This window comes from Bactrocera neohumeralis, unplaced genomic scaffold (assembly GCF_024586455.1).
Source record: "Bactrocera neohumeralis isolate Rockhampton unplaced genomic scaffold, APGP_CSIRO_Bneo_wtdbg2-racon-allhic-juicebox.fasta_v2 cluster10, whole genome shotgun sequence".
In the NCBI taxonomy this organism is placed as follows: domain Eukaryota; kingdom Metazoa; phylum Arthropoda; class Insecta; order Diptera; family Tephritidae; genus Bactrocera; species Bactrocera neohumeralis.
Window position 1 is genome coordinate 21,541,824 of NW_026089623.1, and position 26,913 is coordinate 21,568,736.

The 26,913-nt window shown below is 37.8% G+C and overlaps 1 protein-coding gene across 1 annotated transcript in view; it reads left to right on the forward strand.

Annotated features, from left to right (window-relative positions):
* The window catches only part of LOC126765230 (protein Wnt-4), a 351,256-nt gene extending 324,799 nt beyond the window's left edge, over positions 1 to 26,457 (forward strand). The window contains exon 6 of the mRNA XM_050482901.1: positions 25,479 to 26,457. Coding sequence (XP_050338858.1) covers positions 25,479 to 25,486 — 8 coding nt within the window. The 3' untranslated portion in view covers positions 25,487 to 26,457. The remainder of the gene's footprint in view (positions 1 to 25,478) is intronic.
* The last annotated feature ends 456 nt before the right edge of the window (positions 26,458 to 26,913 follow it).

The window sequence follows — 26,913 nt, forward strand, 5'->3', positions numbered from 1 at the left end:
CAGACTCGATTCGTCTCGTCGGCCACCCCATCTGCAGAGAAGACGTGGAAGAGGAAGTGCAGGACCCAGTTAGTTTTAAGTTAGCTTAAAGTAATTTATTCTAAACTGCATTTGCAGTAATGCTGCAAGGCGGGGAGAATGTTAACGCCCCCCCGCCCAATTTCTTTTGCCACGTTTGTATCAGCAGAGCAATCTTTTCTTTTCTTCCTTTTCGAAGTTTTTTCGAAGTTTTAATTAGCGCGCAACTAAACTCTAACTAAAAAAAGTTGCGCGCGCTCTCTCCTTTTGCGACAACCTAGCGATACAGACGTGGTAAGTGTTTGTCCAATTATATTATATTTAAATACATTTTATTATATGAAACTTTTTGGTTTTTATTTAACTTTTGTGGAATAAATTTGCGCCGACCGTTTCCCCACGGCCAACCACATCAATGGAACGAGCGAGCACCGTGCTCCACCACCCGAATTATAATACTTATGTACTAAGTATGTACATATATGCTTTGATACCAAATACTTATGTATAAGCGGATCATACATACATATGTATATGTATAAATTATATGCCGAGTCGGTTGCGCATAGAAAATAAACGAATCTGAGGAGTAAATTTCTTTACATTGGAATTAGCATTATTTTTCTCACTTAACATTGAAAATGCTCAATTCTGCTATTTTTGTGGTGAAACACGCTTATAATTGGTCTGTGGTGAGACTCCTCCATCTCTGCCGAGTACCCCTTCGAAAAGTTACGATATCTGAAACGTGAACCTCCTCTATGATAAACGTTCTCTGTCTATATTATACGTTCTCTGCTGAAAATGCTCAATGCTGCTATTTTCGTGTCCCCTGATGTTAAGTGGTGAAACGCGCTAATAATTTTCTGTGGTGAAAGGCACTCATCCAAAACAGTAAATATCCCAAAATTGAAATATCCCTAAATTTTTGACATCGGAACTTTCTCTATAAATATACATACGTTCTCTGCTTGAATCTTATGAACGGTCGACGCCCAACTCAGTATGCTATTCAAATGTCACCAAAACTAGTGTTATGTAGATGCTGCATACTTTTAAGCGCATCTTTTTGGTGAGCTGCTTAAACTTACTATCGCCTTCATAGAGTGTCGCTCAAATATTCTAGGTTTCAGTACGTACAAGTGAAGCTAATAAAAGCGTATTAAAAAGCGCAAGCTTCGACGGAGATGACAGCAAACTAGGTCCTCTGCTTACAAAGCTAAATAAATGTAGCGAAACTAACGACACAAATTAAACAGTTTTTGTTTTAAAACTTATCGGGCTAAACTAACAGCTGATAAATCCACTGATTATTTCCTCTGGAAACCTGGAAGAAATGTGAATAAACAAATAAAACATGTGGTACTATTAAAACTAAACAAAACTATATGGGCCAAAACGAATGAACATAAAGCTGAGGTATTTGCAAATCACATTTACGCCTAACGATGGATATGAAATAAACTGTGAAAGTAGTTGGTTGGATCCACAAATCAGCATTTCTCTTGTTAGTAGTACATAAATAAACAATCTTACCGAGAGCACCAGATTCAAAAAAGTACCTGGCTACGATTTAATAACCGGAGAAATATTATGCAATTCACCCAAAAAATAAAGAGACTTGTAAACATTATAAACAGCGCATTATGCCTCAGATACGTTCCATCAATTTGACTTTCGTGACGACCATTCAACAATTGACAGAATTGCGAATTTCGTTGAAAATACAATGTACAAAAAGAACGTTTGGACGGCGGCCTTCTTAGACGTGTCTCAAGTATTTGTCAAATTTTGGAATTCGGGTGTGCTGCCCAAATTGAAATTCGAAATAATTGTTTCCGACTTAAAATATAGATACTTCCGCATTAATCGAGAGGATGCATACTCAAACTTGTAACTGATAGAAGAGGGAGCTCTCCAGGGAAGCGTGTTGGGGCCAATGCTTTATTTGCTTTTTACCAGCGACCTCCCATCTAACTGATGTTAAATGAAAGCGACATGCAGATGACACAGCTTTGTTAAGAGCTGGAAAGTCAACTTCAGTTTCTACTCGACGAGTGCAGACTGCAGTCAATGCAATTACTAAGTGGCGCATCAAATTAAACGACAATTCACGTCGACTTTACTTTGAAAAAATCGACACATCGTCTGATTTATATGAATAACATTAATAAAATTCCTCATTATAACAGCGTTAAGTCCCCAGATATCACCTTAGATGCTAAGCTACGCTGAAAAGAGCATATCAAAGAAAAGGAGTGAGCTTGATTTGTTAAACTTTATCGATTCAAAACAAACTGTTAGTATACAATCAGTTTGGGCCTAAGGAGCCCAACTATGGGGTTCCTTAGATAAAGAACTACATTTTCTACAACCACATACCAATCTCTATGAGTTTCAACGAATGTCATTTGGACTTCGAAATGTTCCGGTTACGTTTCGAAGGATGATAGAAAAATTTTGAATTGCTTAGTTTTTTGGGATGACGTAATAATCTTCTCAACGATCTTCGAAGAACACTTAGAAGCAGTTGAGAAAGTACTAAAGCGTTTGAAAGAAACCAAACTTCAAGTTTAAATAGACAAGTGTGCCTTCTTTGCAAAAGAAACAAAGTTTTTAGGCCACGTTATTATCTCTGAGAGCATCTGTTGCAATATATTGCACGAGTATAAAATTGACCCCATTCTTATCCATGATCAAAAAAGATTTTGCTCTTGTCACAGTTTCAAGTAATTTTCCTCTAGTAGCAGCTCTTTTGAGGACTAACAAAGTAACTTTATTCGCCAGTCGTACTCTGAATGGACATGAACAACAATATATAACTTTAGAAAAAGATTTGTTGCCCTTTAATTCTCACGACAGTCGGTTCTCTCTTACCGGAATTTTCCCGGATTTTATCTGCCCAAGGGCTGTTTTTTCAGTGATCCAATTCGGATCGGTCCTAACTCGTGCATGTATTGAGTCCAACCCTGGTCGGAAGAATCTTCTGCTTTGTGTTCGCTAAAAAGCTCCATGCCAACTCCCCCTCAGTTATGTGTAATCTTAATACCTGTTAAGCCTTCAGACGCATCGGGAGTGGCCTCATGCTAAATGAATGGCCAACAAAGGAACGCCAGCGAACAAACCGCCCCTGCTGCAACCACCTACACACCACTCCCAGAATCACGCATGGACACCTGCGACAAACCCATATACTACAATACAAATTCAATATAATGTGACGGTATAGCTATTCAGTCGGGCGATGTCTGGCTTGAAATATTTAACATATACCCTCAAGTACATGTTCCCCAACAAAATATCACTGGAACATAGATGCGTTATTTCAGCTTTAAATCCGCTTCGTACTACGCGACTTTAACACGCATCACGGGAGAGTACTTTCACCGCACAACCCACTCCTTCGGATGAATTAGTTAGCGAACGCAATTTCCGCCAGATTATCACAGATCAGCCTCCATTATGAAATATCCCCAAGTCGGTTGAAGCTGATCGACTTCCTCGGGACCCTAAATATGGTTATCTGTAGTATTAGATTCCAGCATAGAAAAATTTATCAAGCAATCTGACTGTTACGGATCGAAAAGCCACCAATCAGACTCAACATGCTGTGACGGAGGACACGTCTCTAGTGTTTTAGGCGTGCCTACGCCCCGAGGTCCTAAAGTGCAACATTGGTTTCTAGACCGGAGCATCTAGTGACTGATGCTCAGAGCATCAGAAAATTAAGGAGGTAACAGTGGATGTTCCATTGCTCGACCAGGAAGAAGTTCGAATAGCAACTACCCGTTTGAAGAACAACAAAGCGGCAGGGCCGATGGGTTACCGGCCGAACTATTCAAATACGGCCGCAAAGAATTGATAAGGAGCATGCATCAGATTCTATATAGAATATGATCGGACGAAAGACGGACCTCTCCGAGCCGTTCGATATCAAACGAGGTTTCAGATAAGGCGACTCTCTTTCGTGTGACTTCTTCAGTCCAACTTCTTGAGAAAATAATTCGAGCTGCAGAATTAAACCGAGAAGGTACAATCTTCTATAAGGTAACGATGCAAATAAGTCTGGTGGTGAACGACGGCGAGACGAAATATCTCCTGTCATCAAGCAAACAGTCGTCGGATTCGCGACTTGGCTTCCACGTCACCGTTGACAGTCATTACTTCGAAGTCTTGGAACCAGTATTAACGCCAACCACAATATTAGCCTCGAAATCCAACGCAGAATAACTCTTGCCAGCAGGTGCTACTTCGGACTGAGTACGCAATTGAGAAGTAAAGTCCTCTCTAGACGAGCAACTAGCAGCGACGTAGAGGAGGACCTAGCTGCAGTTGTTATCTCGGACGTACCGAAAAGAAGAAGCGACTGGCGAGCTGTCGTAAAGTGCGGTGCCGTTAACTCGGCTATAACCCCGTAAGCGGTGTCTACGCCATTAAAGAAGAAGAAGGAGTTCACGGTTGCTGCCACTCATTTCATCCCGTTTGAAGAACTTCGGTAAAATTTCCAAGACAAAGTAGCTTTTTCAGCGAATGAGTGTGACGCCCTGCGCCATGCCCTTAGATCCCCGAATAAGGGATTTCTGTTTGGAGTTTCCGCAATTGGTTATCCAACATAAGCGGACAAAAAGTTATGGAGCATCTGAAGACTTGTAACCTCTTCACCGGCGTGGGTAAGCCTAGGATTACTGCTAAGATTTTGCCTGTCCCAAAAGACATGACTGAGTTGAAATTCATTTCAATGGCCATGCCTATTCGGACCCGAAGAAGTGTGCCTGTCCAGTTTTGCCGGCATATCACATTGCACCCTTCGACAGGCAAAGCCAAACGGTTGTGCAAAATATCAAAAGACTGCGTACCCTTTATTTTAACCGATGAGAAGGTTCGGAGAGTCATCAACAAAATAAAATACTCTTAATCCGTTGGCCCAGATAAAATAAACATTCTGATGATAAAACACTGTGCTCGACTGGAGTAAGCTACTTAAACAAAGTCCCCAACCTGTCGCTGACCACTCTTCAAATGCCCGATATGTAGAAAGGTGGAAGAGTGGTATCACTACTGAAGCTTAGAAAACTCGCCGGAAATGGGGTTTATTCTCGCCCGATAGTCTGGCAGATCACCAGCATTGCTCCCGAACAATATAAAAGACAAAGAAACGATGTTAGCCACATGCAAGGAATCCAACCGCACCAAAATGGTCGCCTGGGTGCAATGAAAAGCAGACGAAGAAGCTTCAGACATATTCGAACACAGCACTCCGCACTATAGCGGAATGCCTCTGGATGTCTTCGATCGAACATCTACACAGTGAGGCTTCCAGTTAAGGAACATAACGAACTCTTCTCTAAACTGTTTCTGCTGGGGTGGTTTTGCAGAAAACTTCACTACAGTCACCTGCTTGAAGCGAACTCGCCTCCTAGGAATATTAGATGACGAACTTGAGTTGTCCCGATAATCTAGAGTTACCTTTACGCAGCTTTTTTTGGATACTGTTGCAGGTTAACCTGCTAGTTATCCAGAATCGACCTTGACATACCAAATATATGTCCAACAAGCAACGACACGCATGACTATAACCACCTATTTGCATGCCCATCCAATAGTGTGACGAAATATTGTCCCAAATTGGTCACCTCATAATGTCAATGTTGTTACCCATTAATAACAATTCTTGTTTACCATTTTAAATGTACAGACATGATAGAGATCATCATTAATCGATTGTCGTTTTTTATATTTTGTAAACGTAAAGGGAAAAAATAAATAAATTTCACATAATTGTCATAACTATTATGATTCAAAGTCACAAATTTATTTTTATTTTTATTGGTAAATATTTTTTGACTGGGTTATAAAAAATTTAATAAATGCTTACGAGTTATTTATTTTCATTCAGGTTTTATTTACATCTCTAAATAACGGAAAGTGACAACTGACACATCTGTTCGTTTTCAATGGAGAAAAATTTAAAATTGTATCTAATTTAATATTATAAATTTAGAACCTTGTGTGTTTGAAGATATAAAAAGTAATTAATTTTACCCAAAATTGCAAAAGGAGATACAAAAATATCTAAATAATTGCGGTATTGGTAGGGTAGCGAAATACAAGGAGGGGTTGCAAAGTAAACCGGACATTTTGAATCTAGCGCCCCCTGATGGCGTCATCTATATGTCGACTGGTGCATTAGAACCTCCTATCTTTATCGATTGTCCATTGCGTTTTAAGTGTCAGTATGCTTGTGTTATCGGTGCGAAAACGAGCTTCGAACAAAGAGCCAACATTCAATTTTGTTTTAAAACTGGTAAAACTTTTACCGAAAAGTTTCAATTGATGAAACAAGTTTATGGCGATGATGGCCTATCCCGTAGCAGAATGCACGAGTGGTTGTATCGTTTATGAAGTGGTCGTGAGGACATAAATGACGATCAACATGTGGGCGAATCAAAATCCATGATCAGCGGAAATTAAATCGAAATTATGCGCGAATTAATCAAAAATCAGTCGAAATCATCATTGAAATTCATGGAAATGGAATTGAACATCTCAAAGGTGTGTGTACGGTTCGTTCTGCACAAATTGACTGATGACCAAAAATTGCTTTCATCGATGGACGCTTGTGACCGATTATTTGACCAAAAATCACATTTTAACCATTAACCACTAAACGTATTCACCTGATATGGCATCGTGCGACCTCTTCCTTTTCGGCAAAATGCGTTTTCCCATGAAGGGAAAGCATTATGCAGACTTAGAGACCATTCAAAAGGCTTGCACCGGCATACTGGCGGCCATACCGGCCAACGAGCTAAAACACTCGTTCGACATGCTTTTGGACCGTGCAAAAATCTATATTGAAGCAGGAGGAGATTATTTTGAATAAAATAAATTGATTTTGCCGAAAAAACTATTTGCTCTGTTTACTTTGGAACGCACCTTGTACAATACATACAATACGACCTATTTAAAAACTGGGAATGCCGAAGTAGACTGACTGCACCGAAGGGTAGGTGAAAATAATCATTTACCTAAAACATGAATGTAATTATATTAAATATAGTAGGTTTTATACAGTGATAACGGGGAGGCAGACGTGGAGTTTTCTGACAGCATTTAATCGTACTTTAGGCTGCATCTCAATGAATCTTTGACAAGTTTTTAAAATGTGCGATTGAGATGAGCACAGTTTACATTAAATATTGTTTGTTTTGGTGTGATGTGAATTGATGGGTTTGGATCCAATCCTTGACTGCAAGGTTGGTATCCGACTTTCACCATCAGCCGACTTAATGTTAGGTTGAGTACTCAACTCGCCTTTGAGGTTTGATACTCTCTCAAGCGTTTTACCCCGTTTGGTTAAAAACTTGTCTAACTCAACCCATTTTGGGATCTCTGAATCCAGAGATTGTTCCCAAAGCGACAATGTATAGTCCGGCAGTCGGATAAAACACAAATACGCAAATATGGCATCCCAGCTATCTATATTGATGCCATGTATTTGTAGAGCTGAAATGCAGCTACATAAGCGTGGTAACAGCTAGAATATTTAAGCTTAATTTCGTCGATTGGCCTTGTGTCGGAAGGATCCACCTTTGGCAAACACAACTTGTATTCTGACTTTACCTCTGCCCACAGAGATTTCAGTTCAGTTTGTTGTACTTCAAGAGAGTAGGTACTTTGGTTGTTTGCTGTTGGAGTAAAAGACTCCTCAAACTCCAGTAGAGCGTCTGAAGCTGTGATAAATGCTTTGATGGATTCCATTGTGTTCGAAAATTGAACCGGAACTGCAAAAATCGGATCTAAAACTTTGAAACCAAAATAAAAAAATATTTGCAAATATGTTGAAGAAAGTTCAAAAGTTATAGAACCAATCACGGACAAACTGCAAATTAGTAGTGCGTTTTTTCTTAGTTAAGCGTGAATGTATTGAAGTATTTTTCCCAAATTTAATTTGAATGTGCTTGCTGGGTAATCGGCCCAATGCACTTGCACGCCTAGTCTTCGACGATGTACACAAACAAAATTGATGTGTGCTTAATTGCTTTATTTAAATCCAAATACAAATACAGATAAAAATTCACACGCACTTATTTGATTTATATCCACTATTCACTTTCACTGTTGTTTGTCTGTGCTGCTCTCACTTTGCTCCTTGCCTTAGCTGGCTTTCTTGCCGTCGCTCACTTCACTTTTCTAATTTTGTATTTTTTTTTTGTTTGCACTCGCGAAACTGCAGCTGCGTTATTGCTGCTTGCCAGGAATAATGGGATGCCCAACTTATTCCAGTGTGAGAGCGCCTCAAAATAAGCGTTTTTTATAACATTTTCCATTGTGGCCAGATCGAACGAAATAAGAATTTTTGGGCATTTAAATTAAAAAAACAAAACGATAACAATTCAATTTATAACGAAAAAAACAAAACGATAAATGAATACATATAACGATAAAAACAAAACAATAACAATTCATGTAAAATATATATAACAAGTAAGGAAGGGCTAAGTTCGGGTGTCACCGAACATTTTATACTCTCGCATGGTAAAGTGATAATCGAGATTTCATAATACGTCATTTACATATTTTTCAAATACAGTATTTTTGTAAAGTTTTATTCCGCTATCATCATTGGTTCCTAATGTTTATACTCGTATTATACAGAGAAGGCATCAGATGGAATTCAAAATAGCTTTATATTGGAAGAAGGCGTGGTTGCGAACCGATTTCACCCATATTTCGTACATGTCATCAGGGTGTTAAGAAAATATTATATACCGAATTTCATTGAAATCGGTCTAGTAGTTCCTGAGATATGGTTCTTGGTCCATAAGTGGGCGGCGCCACGCCCATTTTCAATTTTTAAAAAAAGCCTGGGTGCAGCTTCCTTCTGCCACTTCTTCCGTAAAATTTAGTGTTTCTGACGTTTTTTGTTAGTCGGTTATCGCACTTTTAGTGATTTTGAACATAACCTTTGTATGGGAGGTGGGCGTGGTTATTATCCGATTTCTTCCATGTTTGAACTGTACATGGAAATGCCTGAAGGAAACGACTCTGTAGACTTTGGTTGACATAGCTATAGTAGTTTCCGAGATATGTACAAAAAACTTAGTAGGGGGCGGGGCCACGCCCACTTTTCCAAAACAATTGCGTCCAAATATGCCCCTCCCTAATGCGATCCTTTGTGCCAAATTTCACTTTAATATCTTTATTTATGGCTTAGTTATGACACTTTATAGGTTTTCGGTTTCCGCCATTTTGTGGGCGTGGCAGTGGGCCGATTTTGCCCATCTTCGAACTTAACCTTCTTATGGAGCCAAGGAATACGTGTACCAAGTTTCATCATGATATCTCAATTTTTACTCAAGTTACAGCTTGCACGGACGGACGGACAGACGGACGGACAGACAGACATCCGGATTTCGACTCTACTCGTCGCCCTGATCACTTTGGTATATATAACCCTATATCTGACTCTTTTAGTTTTAGGACTTACAAACAACCGTTATGTGAACAAAACTATAATACTCTCGTTAGCAACATTGTTGCGAGAGTATAAAAATATCACAGTAATATAATTATTTACATATATACAAATGCCTACATTTATATCCCAAATTCTAATTTTCCTTAAAAAAAATTTCTTTCTTATTTTAGAGCCTCTTTATCCTAACTGTTTACAAAATTTCTACTTTTTTATTTTCTATCGTAAGTTTGAGTTCGCATATTGTAACCACTAAAAAATAAAAAAAAAATTGAAACCTATAGGTGTGAAACACACAAAATTTTATTTTTAAAATTAGGGACAGAAAGGTCTTTATTTAAAAATTTAGTTAAGAAATATATTCTATTTCTAATAAAAAGGGTTATAACTATTTTTGGGTCACAATTATCACAACACAAAAAGGGCCTAACATCTTCCATTTTATTAAAAAGAATATATCCTATTCCTAATTTATGACAATTACTGTCGAATTCTTCTAAAAATCTGGTTTCCAAAATTTTTACAAATGCAATAAAATTCTCAGGCGGCTTCACTAAATTGCATTTGTCTATTTGATTTTGATGCATGAAGATGAATTCGTCCGAAGGAATTTCATCTCCTAAATATGGTAAAGGCAGGGAACATGTGTGCAGTTTGAAAATTTTTAAATAAAAATAGCCGCAAAAGTAGCTAAATGCATTTTCTTTCAAAAAATTAATTTCTAAACTACTATCTAATGTTATTGATCTAACGAGGGAGTGTTCAGGCCGTGGTAGATCTTGAAAATCCTGCCAAGAAAGGTCATTCAATAGTGAATCATTACACACATTACGTAGAACATTATTACTATGTTCCGAAATTACTGTAGCATCAGGTTCCAAAGGCAGCTCACAGTTTCCTTTTGTTACGACGTTTACGTAACGTAAGCCCCACGATTTCCTAAACAAACTAGAGAACATATAGGGCGTTACTCTAGTACCTCCTCTGCTTCGAATCTGACCAAAAAATGTTCTAAACTGTCCTGACATAGTCGTCTCGTCTTCAAGTACGGAAAACCTGAGTGTGACAAAAATCGCCACAATCGGCTTAAACTGTTAATATTTAACACCCACCCCTTTATAAAACTAAAATTATTGTGTTGCTTTCTAATTCGTCTACGACCCGAATAGTTTTTAAAACTTCTTCTGCCTCATTTAAAAAGTCTAATTGTTCAGGGGAACCTACAAACACTTTTTTAGTGGGTACAACAGCCTCAACGAAACTGCTATTTAAAATATCAAATAATTTATTAAAAAACGAAACGAATTCCGCGGTATTAATAAAGCTGCTACTATTCGAGCTTAAGGCTTCCGAGCTATATAGGGACAACATACCAGAAGCGACCGTATTACTCAATACTTGAGACGCGAATTTAACCTTCATTTTTTGGAAGGTATTTGGATAAATATGAGCATCGGTTAATTTATGCGCACACCGATAACTCGACTTAGAGTCGGTTTCATAAAAATGAACAATATCCGACCAACTAACCCGTCTATTTTTAAAGAAACCCGTATTTTTTAAATTTTGTAAACAGTTACGACTACTTTTTATCAAATGGGGGCTATCGTAAAAAAAATACACTTCCTTGCCATTAACATTAAAAAACCGTGACGCTGAAACACCTAACAAATTAGCGAAATTCTGAAAATTGGTGCCCTGGTCGCAAACAAAATGGCAAGGAATTAGTCCTATATGTTGCAGTTGGGTAATGGCTTCAAGAATGTATTTCTTGAGGACATCCCCTTTGCAGTAACCTTTTACGAAAAAATAAGCCAATGGGTGGGACCAAGGCTCTCCCTATACCTTGCACCATTATAGTCATTGCAGTAGTTGCTAATCTAGAAGTGCGATTTTCATCGCCATAATCCTCAATACCTATCACCCTATCGAATTTCCTATCATACTGCAAATGACATTTCAGTGACATTTCATCACATGAAACCGACACGAACTTTTGTTCGGAAGTGAATCCCCTACTCCTAATCTCTAACGATTTTATGCTACTTTGGGTGCAACCTGGGAAACGGGGCCAGTCTGTAACAAAGTTTTCCAAAGTACTTTCGGATGGAAAATCTAATTGGTGCTTTAAATGCCGATAAGCAACTGGCGATAGAAAAAATACACCCAAAGCTATCGTTTTCAAAAAATTGTCATATCGCCGACCATGGGTACGGCGATTACTATTTATAAAACTTCTCCTAATGCAAGCACCTAACTGAGGAGGAACTTTACTACAAACTAAAGAAAGAGGGTCTGACTGTTCCCTAAATGAGCTATTCCTTAGCTGTTCCTACATCTTTCTAACTCTGCGGCCATTTCAACTAACTGGGCCTTTAAACTTCTATTTTCCTGCTCTTTTTGATCTAACTTTATTTTCAAAACCCTATTCTCTTCCCTCAATTTCTTCTTCCTTTCCATACCTGCTGTCAGACCCCTACCTGTTTGCGCGGCCTTATCAAAATTAAGAGATACATATATCCTCCTCCAAAAATGGAAGAGGCTCAAAAATTTCATCTTCAGTATCACTTTCAATAATTGGAAAAAGCTGCCTCGATGTATTTTGTGCATTTGAGACAGCTTCTTCAACTTGGGGAGCAAAATCTTCAAAACCCAATAAAATTGTATTTTTTACATCAGAATTTGGGACGTTAAATGTAGGCTCAACTTTTAAATTTATATCGGGAACGGCCCCCGAACGCAATCGCTTTTCAAGGCGCATTTTTGCCGAAAAATGCCGCTCACAAGCAAAAATATGTTTACGTGTTTCATCGGAAACACCTAAACGGTTGAGCCAACATTTACGCCTATTTAAAAGAAAAAGAAGGAAGATAAAAACATAAAATAACTACATACATATATTACATATAGTGCAAAAATACCAAACATATAAACTTATCTATTCAAATTAACCGGTATATTCGTTACATTTAATTATTTAAAAAATTAAATTTCAAAATATCGAAATTTATCGAAACTTTTTCTTACACTTTTTTCCGACTTAATTGAATTTAATTATTTAAATTATATAATTAAATATTATTTAAATAGTACTATCAAATTTACATTGTAAATATTTGAACGAACCCGTATTAACGTTACATTTATATATTTAAGAAATTAAATTTCAAAAAATCGAAATGTATCGATAATTATATTACACTTCTTCTGTTTTTTAAAAATATTGTAACACCGGATTTTTATTATTTATTGCACTATATCACTTTTTGCACTATTTATAGTCTATTAAAATTACTTACCGTTCGAGATCCGATCCCTCGTTGGGAAATCTAAATACTTTATTTCCCTCGCTGCAGCCCACAATGCACTTTTTCCACATTGGTGTTTTCGGCATTTTCGCTGTAAATTAATATGGGATTTATATATAATTATGGTACGGTCGTCTCTTTTCTTCCAATTGCGAAACGTCAAAACCTACCCAATCCAGTCAACTGTCAAAGTTCGGGAGGTGAGCGGCTCTCACATTTCCAGTGACAGGAGAGTCGGGCATCCCATTAATCCTGCTGCTTGCCTTTATTGCTATTCGAGCAATATATGGAAAGGCAAAGTTGAGCGACTAGACCAGTGGTCGGCATTTCTTAGCACAATTGTGCAAACTAACTTCACACATATGCTTACGCTCTATCGTTCAGTCGTTGTCGAGGCAGCAACGAATTATCATCACGCAAGACTATAGCGCAAAACCAAATATGCCCTGCGAGACATTTTTTATGATTCCAAATATTGAATTCTGGCAAAACTTGGATGATTCATTCTACCCTGAATTGAAAAAGAATTCATTTAAATATTTATCATTTTTCCCCTCTACTTATATATGTATGTGAACAAATTTTTTCAGATTTAAAATTTATTTGTTCCAAACAACGCAATAAAATTTATTCAACCCGTTTAAAAAATATTATTTTAATAAGAAATTGTCATAAAAAGATTGATATAGATAAATGTATTAAAGATATAACATTTAACAATTAGTTTAAGCTATATTTATATTATATATGTAGTAATGCGGTATAGGCACGTGCTACTTGCTTGACAGTTGATGTAGAAAAGGGAAGATTTATTGACATATCAAAACTACGTGCATACATTAGAATAAAGGATAAACAAAATGTCAAAACGCATGGTTGCATTGGGAATTAAAAACTAATTATTATTTATGATGTTGCCACAGCACCCTCCTCCTAGAGAGTCGTAGGTGGTGTGATGAAAACTGGCTTCAGACGTTCGATGGAAACTTTAACTTTATTCTCCTTTATTTCCACTTCGAAATATTTAGGTGAGCGGCTCAAAACTTTGTATGGTCCCGTATAAGGTGCTGATAATGACGGTTTGACTGAATCATTGCGGATGAAAACATGATCACAAGACTTGAGATCGCCATGAACGAAAACCTTTTGGTTAGTATGCCAGACTGTACTAACAGGACGCAGGTCTCGCATGATACGACGAAGCTCCACTAAGATTTCTGTTGGGCTCTGGTTACTGGGTTGTTCGATGAAAAGGTCTGAAGGTAATCGCAATGATGTCCCATATACCAATTCAGAAGGAGTGGACCCGATGTCGTCTTTATATGTTGAACGCAGTCCAAGTAGTATAAGAGGTATATAGGTCGTCCACTGATCCACTTTATGACATAAAATGGCAGACTTTAATGTGCGATGCCACCGTTCTATTAATCCATTGCATTGTGGATGATACGGCGTTGTTTTTAAATGGGTCACTCCCAAATAGTTTAGCAGTTGTTTAAATATGGCGCTTTCGAATTGACGACCGAGATCCGACGTTATGTCGATGGGTACTCCAAAACGGGAAATCCAGCCGGTTAGCAAGGCCTTTGCTACAACTGGAGCTGTCATGTTGGGAATCGGAATGGCATCTGGCCATCGTGTAAATCGATCGATTATGGTTAAGCAATATCGGTTGCCATCCGATATTGAAAACGGACCGACAATGTCAATATGCAAATGTCCGAATGGGCTACTGGGATTTATTCTGCGTTGGAATAAGCTTTTGTTGTGTCCAATGACTTTAGACCGTTGTCACTGTATGCAACATCTAGCAAAGAATCCACTATCTTTCGCAATGCCTGGCCAAACAAATCTGTCGACCATCATCTTGAAAGTAGTGCGCGTGCCGGGATGCGGCAGATTGTGTGTAGCCCGAAGAAAAGTTTGTCGAAATTTTGATGTTACAAAAGGATGAATTCGTCCTGTGGATATATCACAAAAAATCTTTTTAGTACTTGGAGGTAATATAAAAGATTTCAATTTTAGTAAGTGTCGAATGCTGCCATTTAGGTGTGCTAGTATTATATATATATATTATTAGGGAAATTTCCATGGAATCGCAGAACCTGAAAATTTCACTTGTTTGCTAGAAAAATATTCTCTGCAATAAAAAAATGAAAATACAACAGTGACACTCTTCTCACCAAATACACAAGGGAAATCACAACAAGATACTATCATAAATTGCATTATATGACCTATCTAAACTTATTTAACCCTTTTCTGGGCGACTCACAGCGGAAGTCCTAAATTCTGAATTGAGAAAGAGTCGAAGTATTGAGTACAGTATGAGACATTTATGCCCGAAAGATATATAGAATTAATGGGGCGTTCGATAGTCGCAAGCGGCATCGTGTCTATATGTTTTTCGCAGTTCAGTTGACACCATGAACCACAAAAAACATATAAACATGATGCCGCTTGCGACTATCGAATGCCCCATAGGTTCGATAACTCTGCGGGCATATATGTCTCTTACTGTACAATTGGTACTATTGAGTATAAAAACACTCGACGCATGGTGACGTTTCATTTAAATCCGTTTATCTCGCCAAAAACGCCTCAACTTGAGTGTCCAATAGAATCAGGCTATGCCCAGCTGAGCGGAATCATCTGTATAGTAACTTTAAGTTGCCCAAGTTACCCATTTTATTTTCGTCAATTTCTGTGAAGTTATACCTTATTCTGGAAAATAAAGTGCCCAATTTTGAATATCTAAAATGATAAGTATCGATGTTGTTTCGATTGTACTGTTCATTTTTGTGCGTGGTGAAAGTTCACTGACATTCTAACGGTTGTTTACATAAAAATTGAGGTTAGGTTTGTTTATTCAACACAAGTAGTATCCAATTTTGCATATAGAACCCGAGTTTTAACTTGCCCTCGTCCTCGGAACCCGGCGATTCCCGACGATAACAGCTGGTCCGGAAACGCCTGGAAATCAGTCACGGAAATTTTCCCGGCTCTGTCGGGAAATGTTCCCGATTTTTATTCACATTTTGTAGAAAAAAAACAATATTCGGCCGGGTTCGAACCCTAGGCTGCGCAAGTGACCTGCCAGCTTAACCACGCCACGTGCGACTTTGAAATGTAGATCTCAAATATCATAGACCTTCGCTAAGCTGTGAATCTCTGAATGGAGAAATGCACTTCGAGAGGAACTGATGGATGTGCGGTCATGCTGTCAGATATCGGAACAGTCAACGAAATTCGGAAAGAAGCAAAAAATCCTGTCATGACTCCTTGTTTCTCGCACAAACTCAACAACAGTATGTCAAAGTCAGTGAAAGTACGATTAACCGAAAACGTTGCCAGTGCCATACGAGAAGTCGACAAATTCTTCAAGAACTCATTTCCAAAACGTGTGACTTATTAGCAAAGATACTTGGTGAAAAAATTGTCCAGTTGTGTGAAACAAGATGGGTAGAGAGGCACGATGCTGTCCTTCAATTTGTTGCGAAGTTACCGTTGATCATCGAAGCTCTGTCAAAAATCAGTGAGTGGAAGAACAGAGAAACAGCAGGCAAAGCAACAATACTCATATCGGCTTTGTGCAAGTTCGAATTTATCGTCGGGCTCTTCTGTCTCAGCGACATTCTATCGCTCACCCATTCGCTAAGGCTTGGAAGCTGGTTTTTCACAAGAAGTTTTGGATGGTTACCAATTGAGTGTGTTGCTCCCAGAAAAAGCAAGTCTTTTAAAAGAAAACGAAATCGATGATTTAATTGGATGCTCGATAGAAAGATTCGGGAATCTTCTGGATGATGAAAAAAGCGTACAAAAATTGAAATTCAAAGGTGAATTAAGCTACTGGCAATGTCGCTGGCAGCAGCATCAAAAAATTTAAGGCAGAGAAATTCCAAGTTCTGCACTGGAAACATTATGAAAATGTGATGTCGACATATTCCCAACAATTCACACCTATCTCTGAGTATTCTGTACACTTCCTGTAACAAACGCGAGCTCAGAACGTTCTTTCTCTTATCTTCGCCGCATCAAAACATGGCTTAGGACGACCATGCTTCAAGAAAGACTAGTTGGATTCGCGTTGCATCATGGCATCGAAATCACTGCCGAAGAAGTCAGCGAAAGATTCGCAAAACTTGGCAGTCTTCGTTTCGCGTTATGAAACACGCAATGTAAAAGGATTTTTCTGTTTGAATTTTTAATAAAATGAGCCACTATGTAATGCATGCATATGGTTGACTTTTCGATTATAACCACTTTGTTTACCTAAAACTTGGAATTGATAATTTTTGTTTCATAATTTGTACTGTATTTCTCTCGCAATAATAAGTTTGAAACCCAAATCGAAGGATAAACTCAATTTGTGGCTTAAGACGGGGGATATAATACTCCTGGCGTACCATATGTTGCATGAGGCGATGTTCGGCGTGTAGCATTAAGATGTGGATGTAATTGAGGAATAAGGTGGCAAATGGTGACCTCTCTGGAGTGCCGACCATTGGCACGAAGCAGACCTTTCGTGTCCAGAAATGGGTTTAGAATATGGTCAATAATGTGTGAAAGGTTGCGATTTTTCGACCTTCTGGTGCGATAATGTTGCGCATGGGGGATTGTGGCCAAGATTCAGGAGATTCTATCAACTATCGGAGGCCATTCCACCAGAGGGTGGTGGTGGCAAGATGCAGTGGCTTGCACACTCTTGTACATAGATCGGCAGGATTGTCAGCACTGGCTACGTGAAGCCAAGTGGCTGATCCCACTAGGTCAAGTATTTGAGACGTTCGATTAGAAATATACGTCTTCCATGCATGTGGTTGGTTTTCCAACCAGGCTAGTACAGTTTCGGAATCGGACCACATATATAGTTTGCATTTTGTCATGTGCACTTGCACCATAGCTACTAATTTGGAAAGTAGTAGTGCGCCACATAACTCAAGTCGTGGGAAACTTATTGTTTTTAAAGGTGCCACCTTTGCCTTTGCGACTAATATGTGGCTTGTGGTCGTGGTGTTGCTTTGCGTGCGCACGTAGATAGTAGCGCAGTATGCCTTTTCAGAGGCGTCACAGAAGCCATGTAGTTCGACTTTGTGTTCGGGGGAGTAATCTACCCATCGCGGAATTTGAATCTGAGAAATATCATTCAGATTGTTTGCGAACTGGGACCATTTTTCTAAGCCAAGAGGTTTCACTTGTTCGTCCCAGTCGGTTTCATCTAGCCATAATTCTTGTATTAAGATTTTCGCTTGGATCATAATTGGCGAAAGCCATCCTGCGGGTCGAAAAGTTTTGCCATCGAGGATAAAATCTGTCTTTTTATGATGGCTAATAATGCGGATATGGACTCTGTCGTGTATGAGAACTGGTCCGATATCGCATTCCATTGGATGCCTAGTGTTTGTTGTACTTTACTTTTCGAATATAAGGAAATTAGTGTCCAACAAATTTTTGTTTGGAATATTTTTGAGTACATTTGGGTGATTTGCCGTAATCTTTTTTAAAGGAAACCCTGCGGATTTCAGGGCTTTTTTTACCTGTGGCAAGGCCTCGTATGCTTGAGGAAGGGTATGACTTCCAGACAGAATATCATCTGCATACGTTTGAGTTTTCAACCACCAAGTCGTGGAGTGTTCGAATGGCTAAATATGGTGCAGTTTACTCCAAATGTAACTGTTTTTAATTTGAAGTCGCGTAAAGGACTGGTGGGGGATCTTCGGAACATAATCCGTTGAAAATCTTGGCCGTCTTTATGTACGACTATTTGCCGATACATTTTTTTAACGTCCTCATTGAATACGTATTTGAATATACGCCAGTTTAATATCAGAAGCATTAAATCTGGTTGGAGTGTGGGCCCCGTAAATAGGATATCATTTAGGGAATTCCCTGAACTGGTGGTTTTCGAGGCATCAAAATCAACTCTTGCTTTTTTTGTTTTTTTGTCTGGCTTCACTACTGCGTGATGTGTCAGATAAAAGGACTAGTATTTGCCGTTGACGATTTTCTCCCCTGGGGTTATTTCCTCCATGTGATCTAAATGGAGGTATTCTTCTAACACACCATCATACTCTGATTTGAGTTCACCTTTTTTAAGTAGGTTTCTTTCCATACTTAGAAACTGCAGTATTGCAGAGGTGCGAGAGTGACCTAAGGCGAGTGTGTTAGGAAATTGTTGCTTAAGTGGTAGTCGTACGACGTACCGACCAGTTTCTGATCTAGTAGTTGTGGCTTTGTAAAAGTCCTCACAATACTGATATTCAGGGGTTGTGATTGATATGAGGGGGAGCTCTTCTAATTCCCAAAATTTTTTCAATTGTGAATTGAGGTACTCGTTTGAGACTTCCACAACTTGAGTTGTCAATGTTGTGACTGGTTCCGCAACTAGTCCTCTTAGGACCCATCCGAAAATTGTATTTTGCGCCAGAAGTGTATTTGTGATTTTCTCAATACCTTTGAGTATGATCTGTGGTATGAGATCGCTGCCTAATAGAAGATGTATTTGAGCGGGGGTGTTGCAGTTTGGGTCTACTAGCTTTAATTGTGAAACCTTTTGCCAATGCTTTCTATTTATATGATAGCTTGGTAACATATTGGTTAATTGCGGTAAGACAATAGCTTCTGCTTGTATGCGCTTATCTGCTTTGGGTGAAAAGAGGGCAATGCGACAGATTTTATTTGAGTTTCGAACAACTCTTCCGCCCATTACCGTGATTTCAAAATTGGCCAATTGAATGATGTCTTTTATGGCAGTAAACGCAATTAAATTTGCTTTCGCAATCTTTGAGCGTATGCGCATGTGACAGACAGTTGATACATAATTTTTTCTTCTTGTTCGGATGTGAACGATTGATTTTTAAAAAAGCTTCTATTTAAATTATTGTGGCTACTTGCATGGGGTCTATTGAGGTCGTTTTGAACGTTTTTTGTTCTGACTAGTTTTTTATCTACCCTTTCTGCAATTTCATATTGGGTAGTAAGAAATTCTTTCATTTGCTGCCAGGTTGGGCACTTTCTTCGCGATCAGAGCGATTGTTCCACAAAAGTAACGATTTTTCTGGTAATGCAGCTGTGCATATATTTACCAAAATGGGGTCCCAGTTATCTGTGGGAATATTCTGTGTCGATAAAACCGACAAGCAATTTGAAACAGTAGATTGAAGCTTAATGAATTCTTCACGGGTTTCTTTCTGAATTTTCGGTAAATTCACTAGTATCGTCACTTGCTTGTTGACCAATATTCTCTCGTTTTCGCAACGTGCTTTAAGAGCTTCCCAAGCAAAATTGAAATTTTCGTCATTGAGAGCGAACTGTTTGACTATGACGCCTGCTTGACCTTTGGTTTTGTATCTGAGGTGATACAATTTCTGCGCTTGTGATAATTTAGGATGGTTTATGTACACAGCTGTAAACATGTCCCGGAAGGACGGCCACTGCTCATAACCACCATGAAATATATCTGTGTCGCATACCAGCACTTTAAGGTGAATGCCTGAGCTTGCCTCTTGGGCTTGTCTTTGGGGCAGCTCTACTCTCGGTTGTGGAGTAGGTGCAATTGATTTGATTAGTTTTAGTTGATCAGAGATCATGGCTTTTGTCTCTTCGAATTGGTCTAAGCAAATTTCGTATTTCGCCGAGTGTTTAACTTCCCATTGGGTAGGGTATGCACAACTCACTTACACCCGCTATTAAGCATACAAATGAAAATGCGCGAGTAATTCTGTGTACAATTAACTTTAATGTTTGATAAATTTAAAATACGATACAATTCTCAATATATCGAAACAGAATTGGAACCGTGGTGCTTAAATTATCCCATTGCGAGATTGTTGTTGGATCACGTAGAGTTCTGGCGAATTTTGTATGACGAACGAAAGGCGGTAAGGTTAAAAACGAAAATAGTGTTTACGCGGCGCAGAGGGAAATCGAAACGTCCCAATCCCTTTTGTTGGTTTAGCGGCATGCGATGTCTTCATGTGGTGACCGCTTGCTGGGTGTGGTGATGTTCTCAATTGTGGTGTGATGTATTGTCATCAGCTGTGGTGAATTAAGCTGTCTAATTGAGGTGCGCCAGTTTTTCCGAAAAAAGTGGATGGATGCTTAACTCATGCAATTTACCGGTAGATCTGAGTCGTCAGATTCTACGATTACGTCATATGCCGCTTGGAGACGTGTCCAGAAGTTGTGAAGATGAAAGCCGAGTGCAGTATCGTATCAAACTGTCACCCTCAGCAATGAATTTTGAATAAGAAATATCTTTACCCCTCTTTAGTCGCAATCATTGTTGGAACTTTTAGCAACTGAGTTGTTTTAGATTCCTTTGAGTCTGAGCTCATTTAAAATATGTATAGAATAAATCAAAACGTTTTAGTGAAAACTAGACTTGTAGAAAAAATTTCGTATATAAAATGTTGAATAGAAGACTCTTTTGTATGTAAGAGTTTCAAAAAAATCAATAAAACCAATGGCTTTTTAATAAAATGAGATTTCAAAATATTTTCGTATATACATATGTATATATATGATTGGACGAGAACTCTTTTAAGTAAATAAGAGTTATCAACGAAATTGATATAAAGATAAAGCTTTACGTGTTTGATAGTAATCGCGAACTCTTTTAAGTTAATAAGAGTTTTAAAATGAAATAAATATTTAATCACTTAAATTTGATTTATTTATTATTATTATTTTTTTTTTTTTGATGACCGGGAATTATTTTACGTATTTTATTTTTCTGTGCATATTTCTTTTATATATGCTTTATGTCCAAATGTCCTATAGGGTATACCTATAAGTGGATATTTTATTTATTATGTACCAATGAGCGCTCGTATTAGAGATCACTGCACTTTGTACATATGCATGTATGTACATATGTATTACGCTTTTGTTTTTTACACAATCCTGCTACTTTTTGTTGATCAAAAATTAAGGGGTATTGCGGGAAATATGCCATTGTGGACTTTGAATATATTTTATACGCAATCCTGCTTGGTTTTGTTAGACGAAAACTAAGGGGTATCGCGGAATATATGCCAATGTGGACTTTGAAGCAGTGAGCGTATCTAAGTACATATGCGACAATACTTATGTACAAATTTTGTATTTTATAAAAAATCCTTTTTGTTATATTTATTGTTATATAATTTGTACCCAATGTCGATTGGGTATTTCTTCTAGTATATATTGAATATATTTATATGCGCGCGTATGTGCATATATACATATATACGCGTGTATACATATATGTATGTATATATGTTTGTACGAAAAACCCCGAAAAGAGAATTAACCGACCGCAGGTAATTTTCTCAAGAAAAAAAGAAGAGAGGTTTTCTTAGAGGTGTCTAGGAACCTATTTTTCAGAGTACCAAACGAAAAAAAAAAAAATTTACTTGATCCCCCCTAATATGCATTGATGAATATCTCGAAAACGCTTAACTTAATCGAAAAATCATAGTAGTCCATTTTTATAGAGCAGTAAATTTCCTACAAAACTATGTGTTTCATCATTCATAATAATTTTTTTTCATTGAGTTATAAAATTAATAAGAAATAAAGAATTTTTCCAAAAATAGTCAAATTTCAACCGTTAATAGATATCTTTTAAACGGTTGGGTTTACGAAAAAATCATAAGAGACCATATTTTAGAGCATTCAATTTCCTACAAAACCTAATTAACAAGATATTTTTTCAAGTAGTTGGAAGCGAGATATACATTTTTCTATCTGATAATAATAAAAAATAGAAAACCGTTAAGCGGAGGACCTTCCCGTTACAATTAAAAACTCATATTTGGAGAGGCTTTCTTAGAGGTGTCTAGGAACCTATTTTTGCGAGTACCAATTGAAAAAAAAAATAATAATAATAATAATGTAATGTATATATTATTTTGATCACTGCACTTTTGTCACCACACTTCGATTAATTTTGCACTTACAGCATTTATGCACACGTAATGTAGTTATGTATGTACATATGTATATGTATATATATTTTTTTCCAATATGTTGCCACCAACGGGTCTTGTTTAAACTATGTATGTCACCACCACCGTTGTTTTTCCACAATTTTTAATACTTCACTTTTTTTATTAACTGTGTCACCTCACTGTATTTTGTTTTTTTTGTTAACTGGGTCACCTTACCACCGTTGTCTTTTGACAAATTTTAGTCCTTGTTTTAATTTGGTTTGGTTTTTTTTTTTTTTAAATTTGGTTATCGCATTACCGACCGAATTTTTAGTTTCCGTAAATGATGTTATGTTTTTTTTCACTAGTGCCGTCCGGTACGGCTCAAAGGACCATAAAAAATCGTTATAAAAACACGCGGCAACTCACCTATGCTTTGGCGACGACTCTGCTCAAAAGCCGAACTAAAACGCGGGAAAAAATTCGTAGTTGACTGATGATACATACGTATGTATATACGTGCGGATCGTACAAGAAAAAGAGCTCGGCGCCGTCCGTCAGTCCCTTTGGTCCATTGTGTCCGGTGTCCTCGTGTGTGGTGGATATGATGCAGGTGTGTTGAGTGTGAGGTGTGGATGATGAATATGGTGTAAATGTGTTGAATATGATGTGTGGATGATGTAGATGGTGTAGTCGTGTTGAGTATGGTGTGTATGTGTGGGGTGTAGAAGTATTATGTTAAGAGGGGGGTCAGGTGCTCATTTAGCCACATATTTAATTTTCAAATTTTATTGAACAATAATTTATTTTAAAATTTTGCTTAGTTTTAATTCTAATTTCCCACTGGGCTACTTTTTTTTCGTGCTCACCAACACAGTGACAGATCCCCTCATGCCGACCACTGGACTAGACTCAAATTAAACACAAAGAAAAAACGAAAAAACAAAAAAAAAACCGAGAGAGATTGTTGACGCTCCAGACGATGTTTGTGCGTCCAAGAAATTAATAATTTTTTCTCGAATAAGAGTGTGTGTGTGGTTTTTTTGCAAAGTGAAATAATCAGTGCATTTGCCAGGTGTATTTATTGTTGTACTTAAATGAAGTACAATACTACATGCAATCTTGTACGTTGATTTTGTTGGTAGAGTGCCAAAAATAAGTTTTGGTCTCCACTTCACACAGCACAATGGGTTTTGTACATAACTTATGCACAAATTGATTTATAGCTTGCAAAGCACAAATCCAAAATATGTTTGGCTGTAACTTGCGAGTTGCTAAATCGGGCAAATTATGCACTTTCACTTTAAATAAAAAGTCAACTTGTTACCTGTTATCCGTCTCGAAGGACTAATGATAATTCGGGTGGTGGAGCACGGTGTGGCTCGTTTCGTGGTGGTGGTTGGCCGTGGGGAAACGTTCGGCGCAAATGATTCCACAAATATTAAATAAAAAAAAAAATGTTGCTTATAATAAATATATTTAATTATACAAAATTTGGAAATGCACTTACCACGTCTGGATCGGTAAGCGGTCGCAAAAGAAGAGAGCGCGCAACTTTTTTACTGGTTAAAGTTTAGTTGCGTTCGAACTTCGAAGAAGAGATTGCTCTGCCGGTACAGACTTAGCAAAAGAAATTGGGCGGGGGCGGCGTCAACATACAGTTTAATATAATGGTGGAAAAATGTCAAATCAACCTTCTAATATCCAATCCTACTGAATTGAAAAAACACATTATACATGCGGGTGACATACTTTAATGAAATGTGTATTACTGTAGTCAGTTCGTGTATTGAATAGAATAATTTCACAAAACAAAAAAGTTTCCAATGCAGTAGTTGGCAACTTTATATCTCTTGACTTTTGCTTCTGCTCCCTTTTGACACTGCCAGTGATCAAGTTCACCTTTGAGCTTCAAACCTCACCCCACGCAGTCATTATCCAAAAAGCCTTTAAACTTATCTATCAAGCAGTCAATAAGATTTTGCATTTCTTTGGTTTCCAAAGCACATACTTTTGATGGAAGCAGCAAACTTGGTTGAAATCCATTCAATACTTCTCTAGAAAAGCGCGTCTCCGAGTCTTCGCCGGTTGTATCCAACTGAGAAATGTACACTGAGACCCTGCAGTATTCTTCGCTAGTTCTCACGCAGAAATTTTCGCGGTTTGTTTGTCGGCTGCAGATTCTTGGTTTTTCTTCGTCAACTTTCAGTTCTGCCGCCATTTTTTTCGTGTCAGAATAGATGGATCGAAAATGTTCCTCACTTTTTTGTTTTCGATTTCAAAACGTTACAAGCAGCGTATTTATCATATTTGATGCCTTTACCAGATCGATGGACTCTTTCTGTGAATGTGAATGAATTAGAGATAGAATATCACGTAGACAAAAAATCCCAATTATGAATTGAAAATTGCACACGGTTGCGATGAGTACTCTTGCTTTTTCCGCTGTTTCCTTATTTTTCCAGTTATTAATTTTTCTATGTTGGAAAACTTGGAGGATAAACCATGGAGAATTTATCAATCGAACATATCACGGATGGAGCTGAATGCAGCATCTATTTCAAGTTCTCTGTCAAGCCGCGTCCCTTCAGTTGCGGATCTGATTGGTTTTATTAATAATTTAATCTGCATACGTTGCTACACTTTGTAACTTCAGTGGTATCTTAGCATTATTTATTATATTGAAAAGTGGAGACAGTCTTTAATTTTTTTCTGAACTAAATTGGCAAATTTCTTCATTATATTTCTGTTATATTTTTTCAGATTATTAAAATTACTGTCCACGCAAAACACACCAAACGAAGTCTTTCAACAAACCTTTGCTGAACTTGAATCTAATTATACAAATAATGGCTAGGAGTTATTGTTTACGGATGGTTCCAAGTCCATCGATTCCACTTCGTTAGCAGTTGTCAGTGCCACAGGAGAAAGTATTTGCAATTGGCTTTTCCCCTCATCGAGTTCTGTATTTACCGCTGAAGGAGCTGCTATTCTTCATGCAGTTAATCACGCAAAAAAGACGAAAGGAAAGTTCCTCCTCTCTACCGACAGCAAATCGTGTATGTCTGCAATAACGTCTCCTTCCAATCGCAATCCCATAATAGAAGTTATCAGGGACGCGGTCATTGGTGCCCCTCAGAAAATCCAAGTAATTTGGATCCCTGGCCATGCTGGTATTACAGGCAACCACTTTGCAGACCTCGCTGCGAAAAATGTAGCCAGAACTCCTGCCTTAACATACTACGTCTCAACCAAACAAGACATTTCTAACCTTATAAACACAAAAGGCATCAAAAAAACGCAAGCGAATGGAAAACATTTAAACATCACAACGCGGTCATGAACCCAGCCAGAAATCGAATAATCTACTCGTCAACAGTTCCAACTAGCGCAATGAAGACATATACTCGATTAAGGATTGGACACACTATCATAACACACGCCCACCTACTATCGGGTAAAAGCCCATCCATTTGCCCCCTTTGCGATGACACCGCTTCTATCAAACACTTACTCACACTCTGTCCGATGCTTCACTCAACAGCCCACAACTCTGGCAACATTGATCTCATAAAACTACTAAGTGAATCTTCAGAAATAAACGTTATGATTGTATATAGATTCTTAAAATCCAACGATTTGTTAAAACATATTTAAGCAACTTACATCTTTACTAACCCTTAGCAAATAGAATTTTTCACCTAGTTATAATTACAAGGCGGCTGAAGGCCTCGTAGCCAGTGCTGCGTTTATGTATTTATATAATAAAGCTCTTTTTTGTTATATGAATTATTATAAATAAATAAAATAAATATTAAAATTACTAAGAAGTCATTCAGCCCTTGGGGGGATAAATTTCCTCATTTCAAACCTCTGAATCCGCCACTGTGTATTAAGGTATGCAATCTCATATCCAAAATTTTCTAAATCGGAAAATAGGTTTTCAAATTCCCAATGTCTATAAGTGAGTTTTTACCGAAAATATCAGTATAATATTGAAAATTTATGAAATTAGTCCACGAACTATCCCAAATTGGATCTAATGATTTTCGATATTCTAGCAGATTTTATGCCGAATATGTTAGACATGACCCACCTCTGATACTTACAAATTGTGAAAGTAATGAAAAGTTCTTCAGAACCCGATCTTAACTTTGTTTTAGTTGCTGAGTTTGTTTCAATATTAGGTGAGATTTTT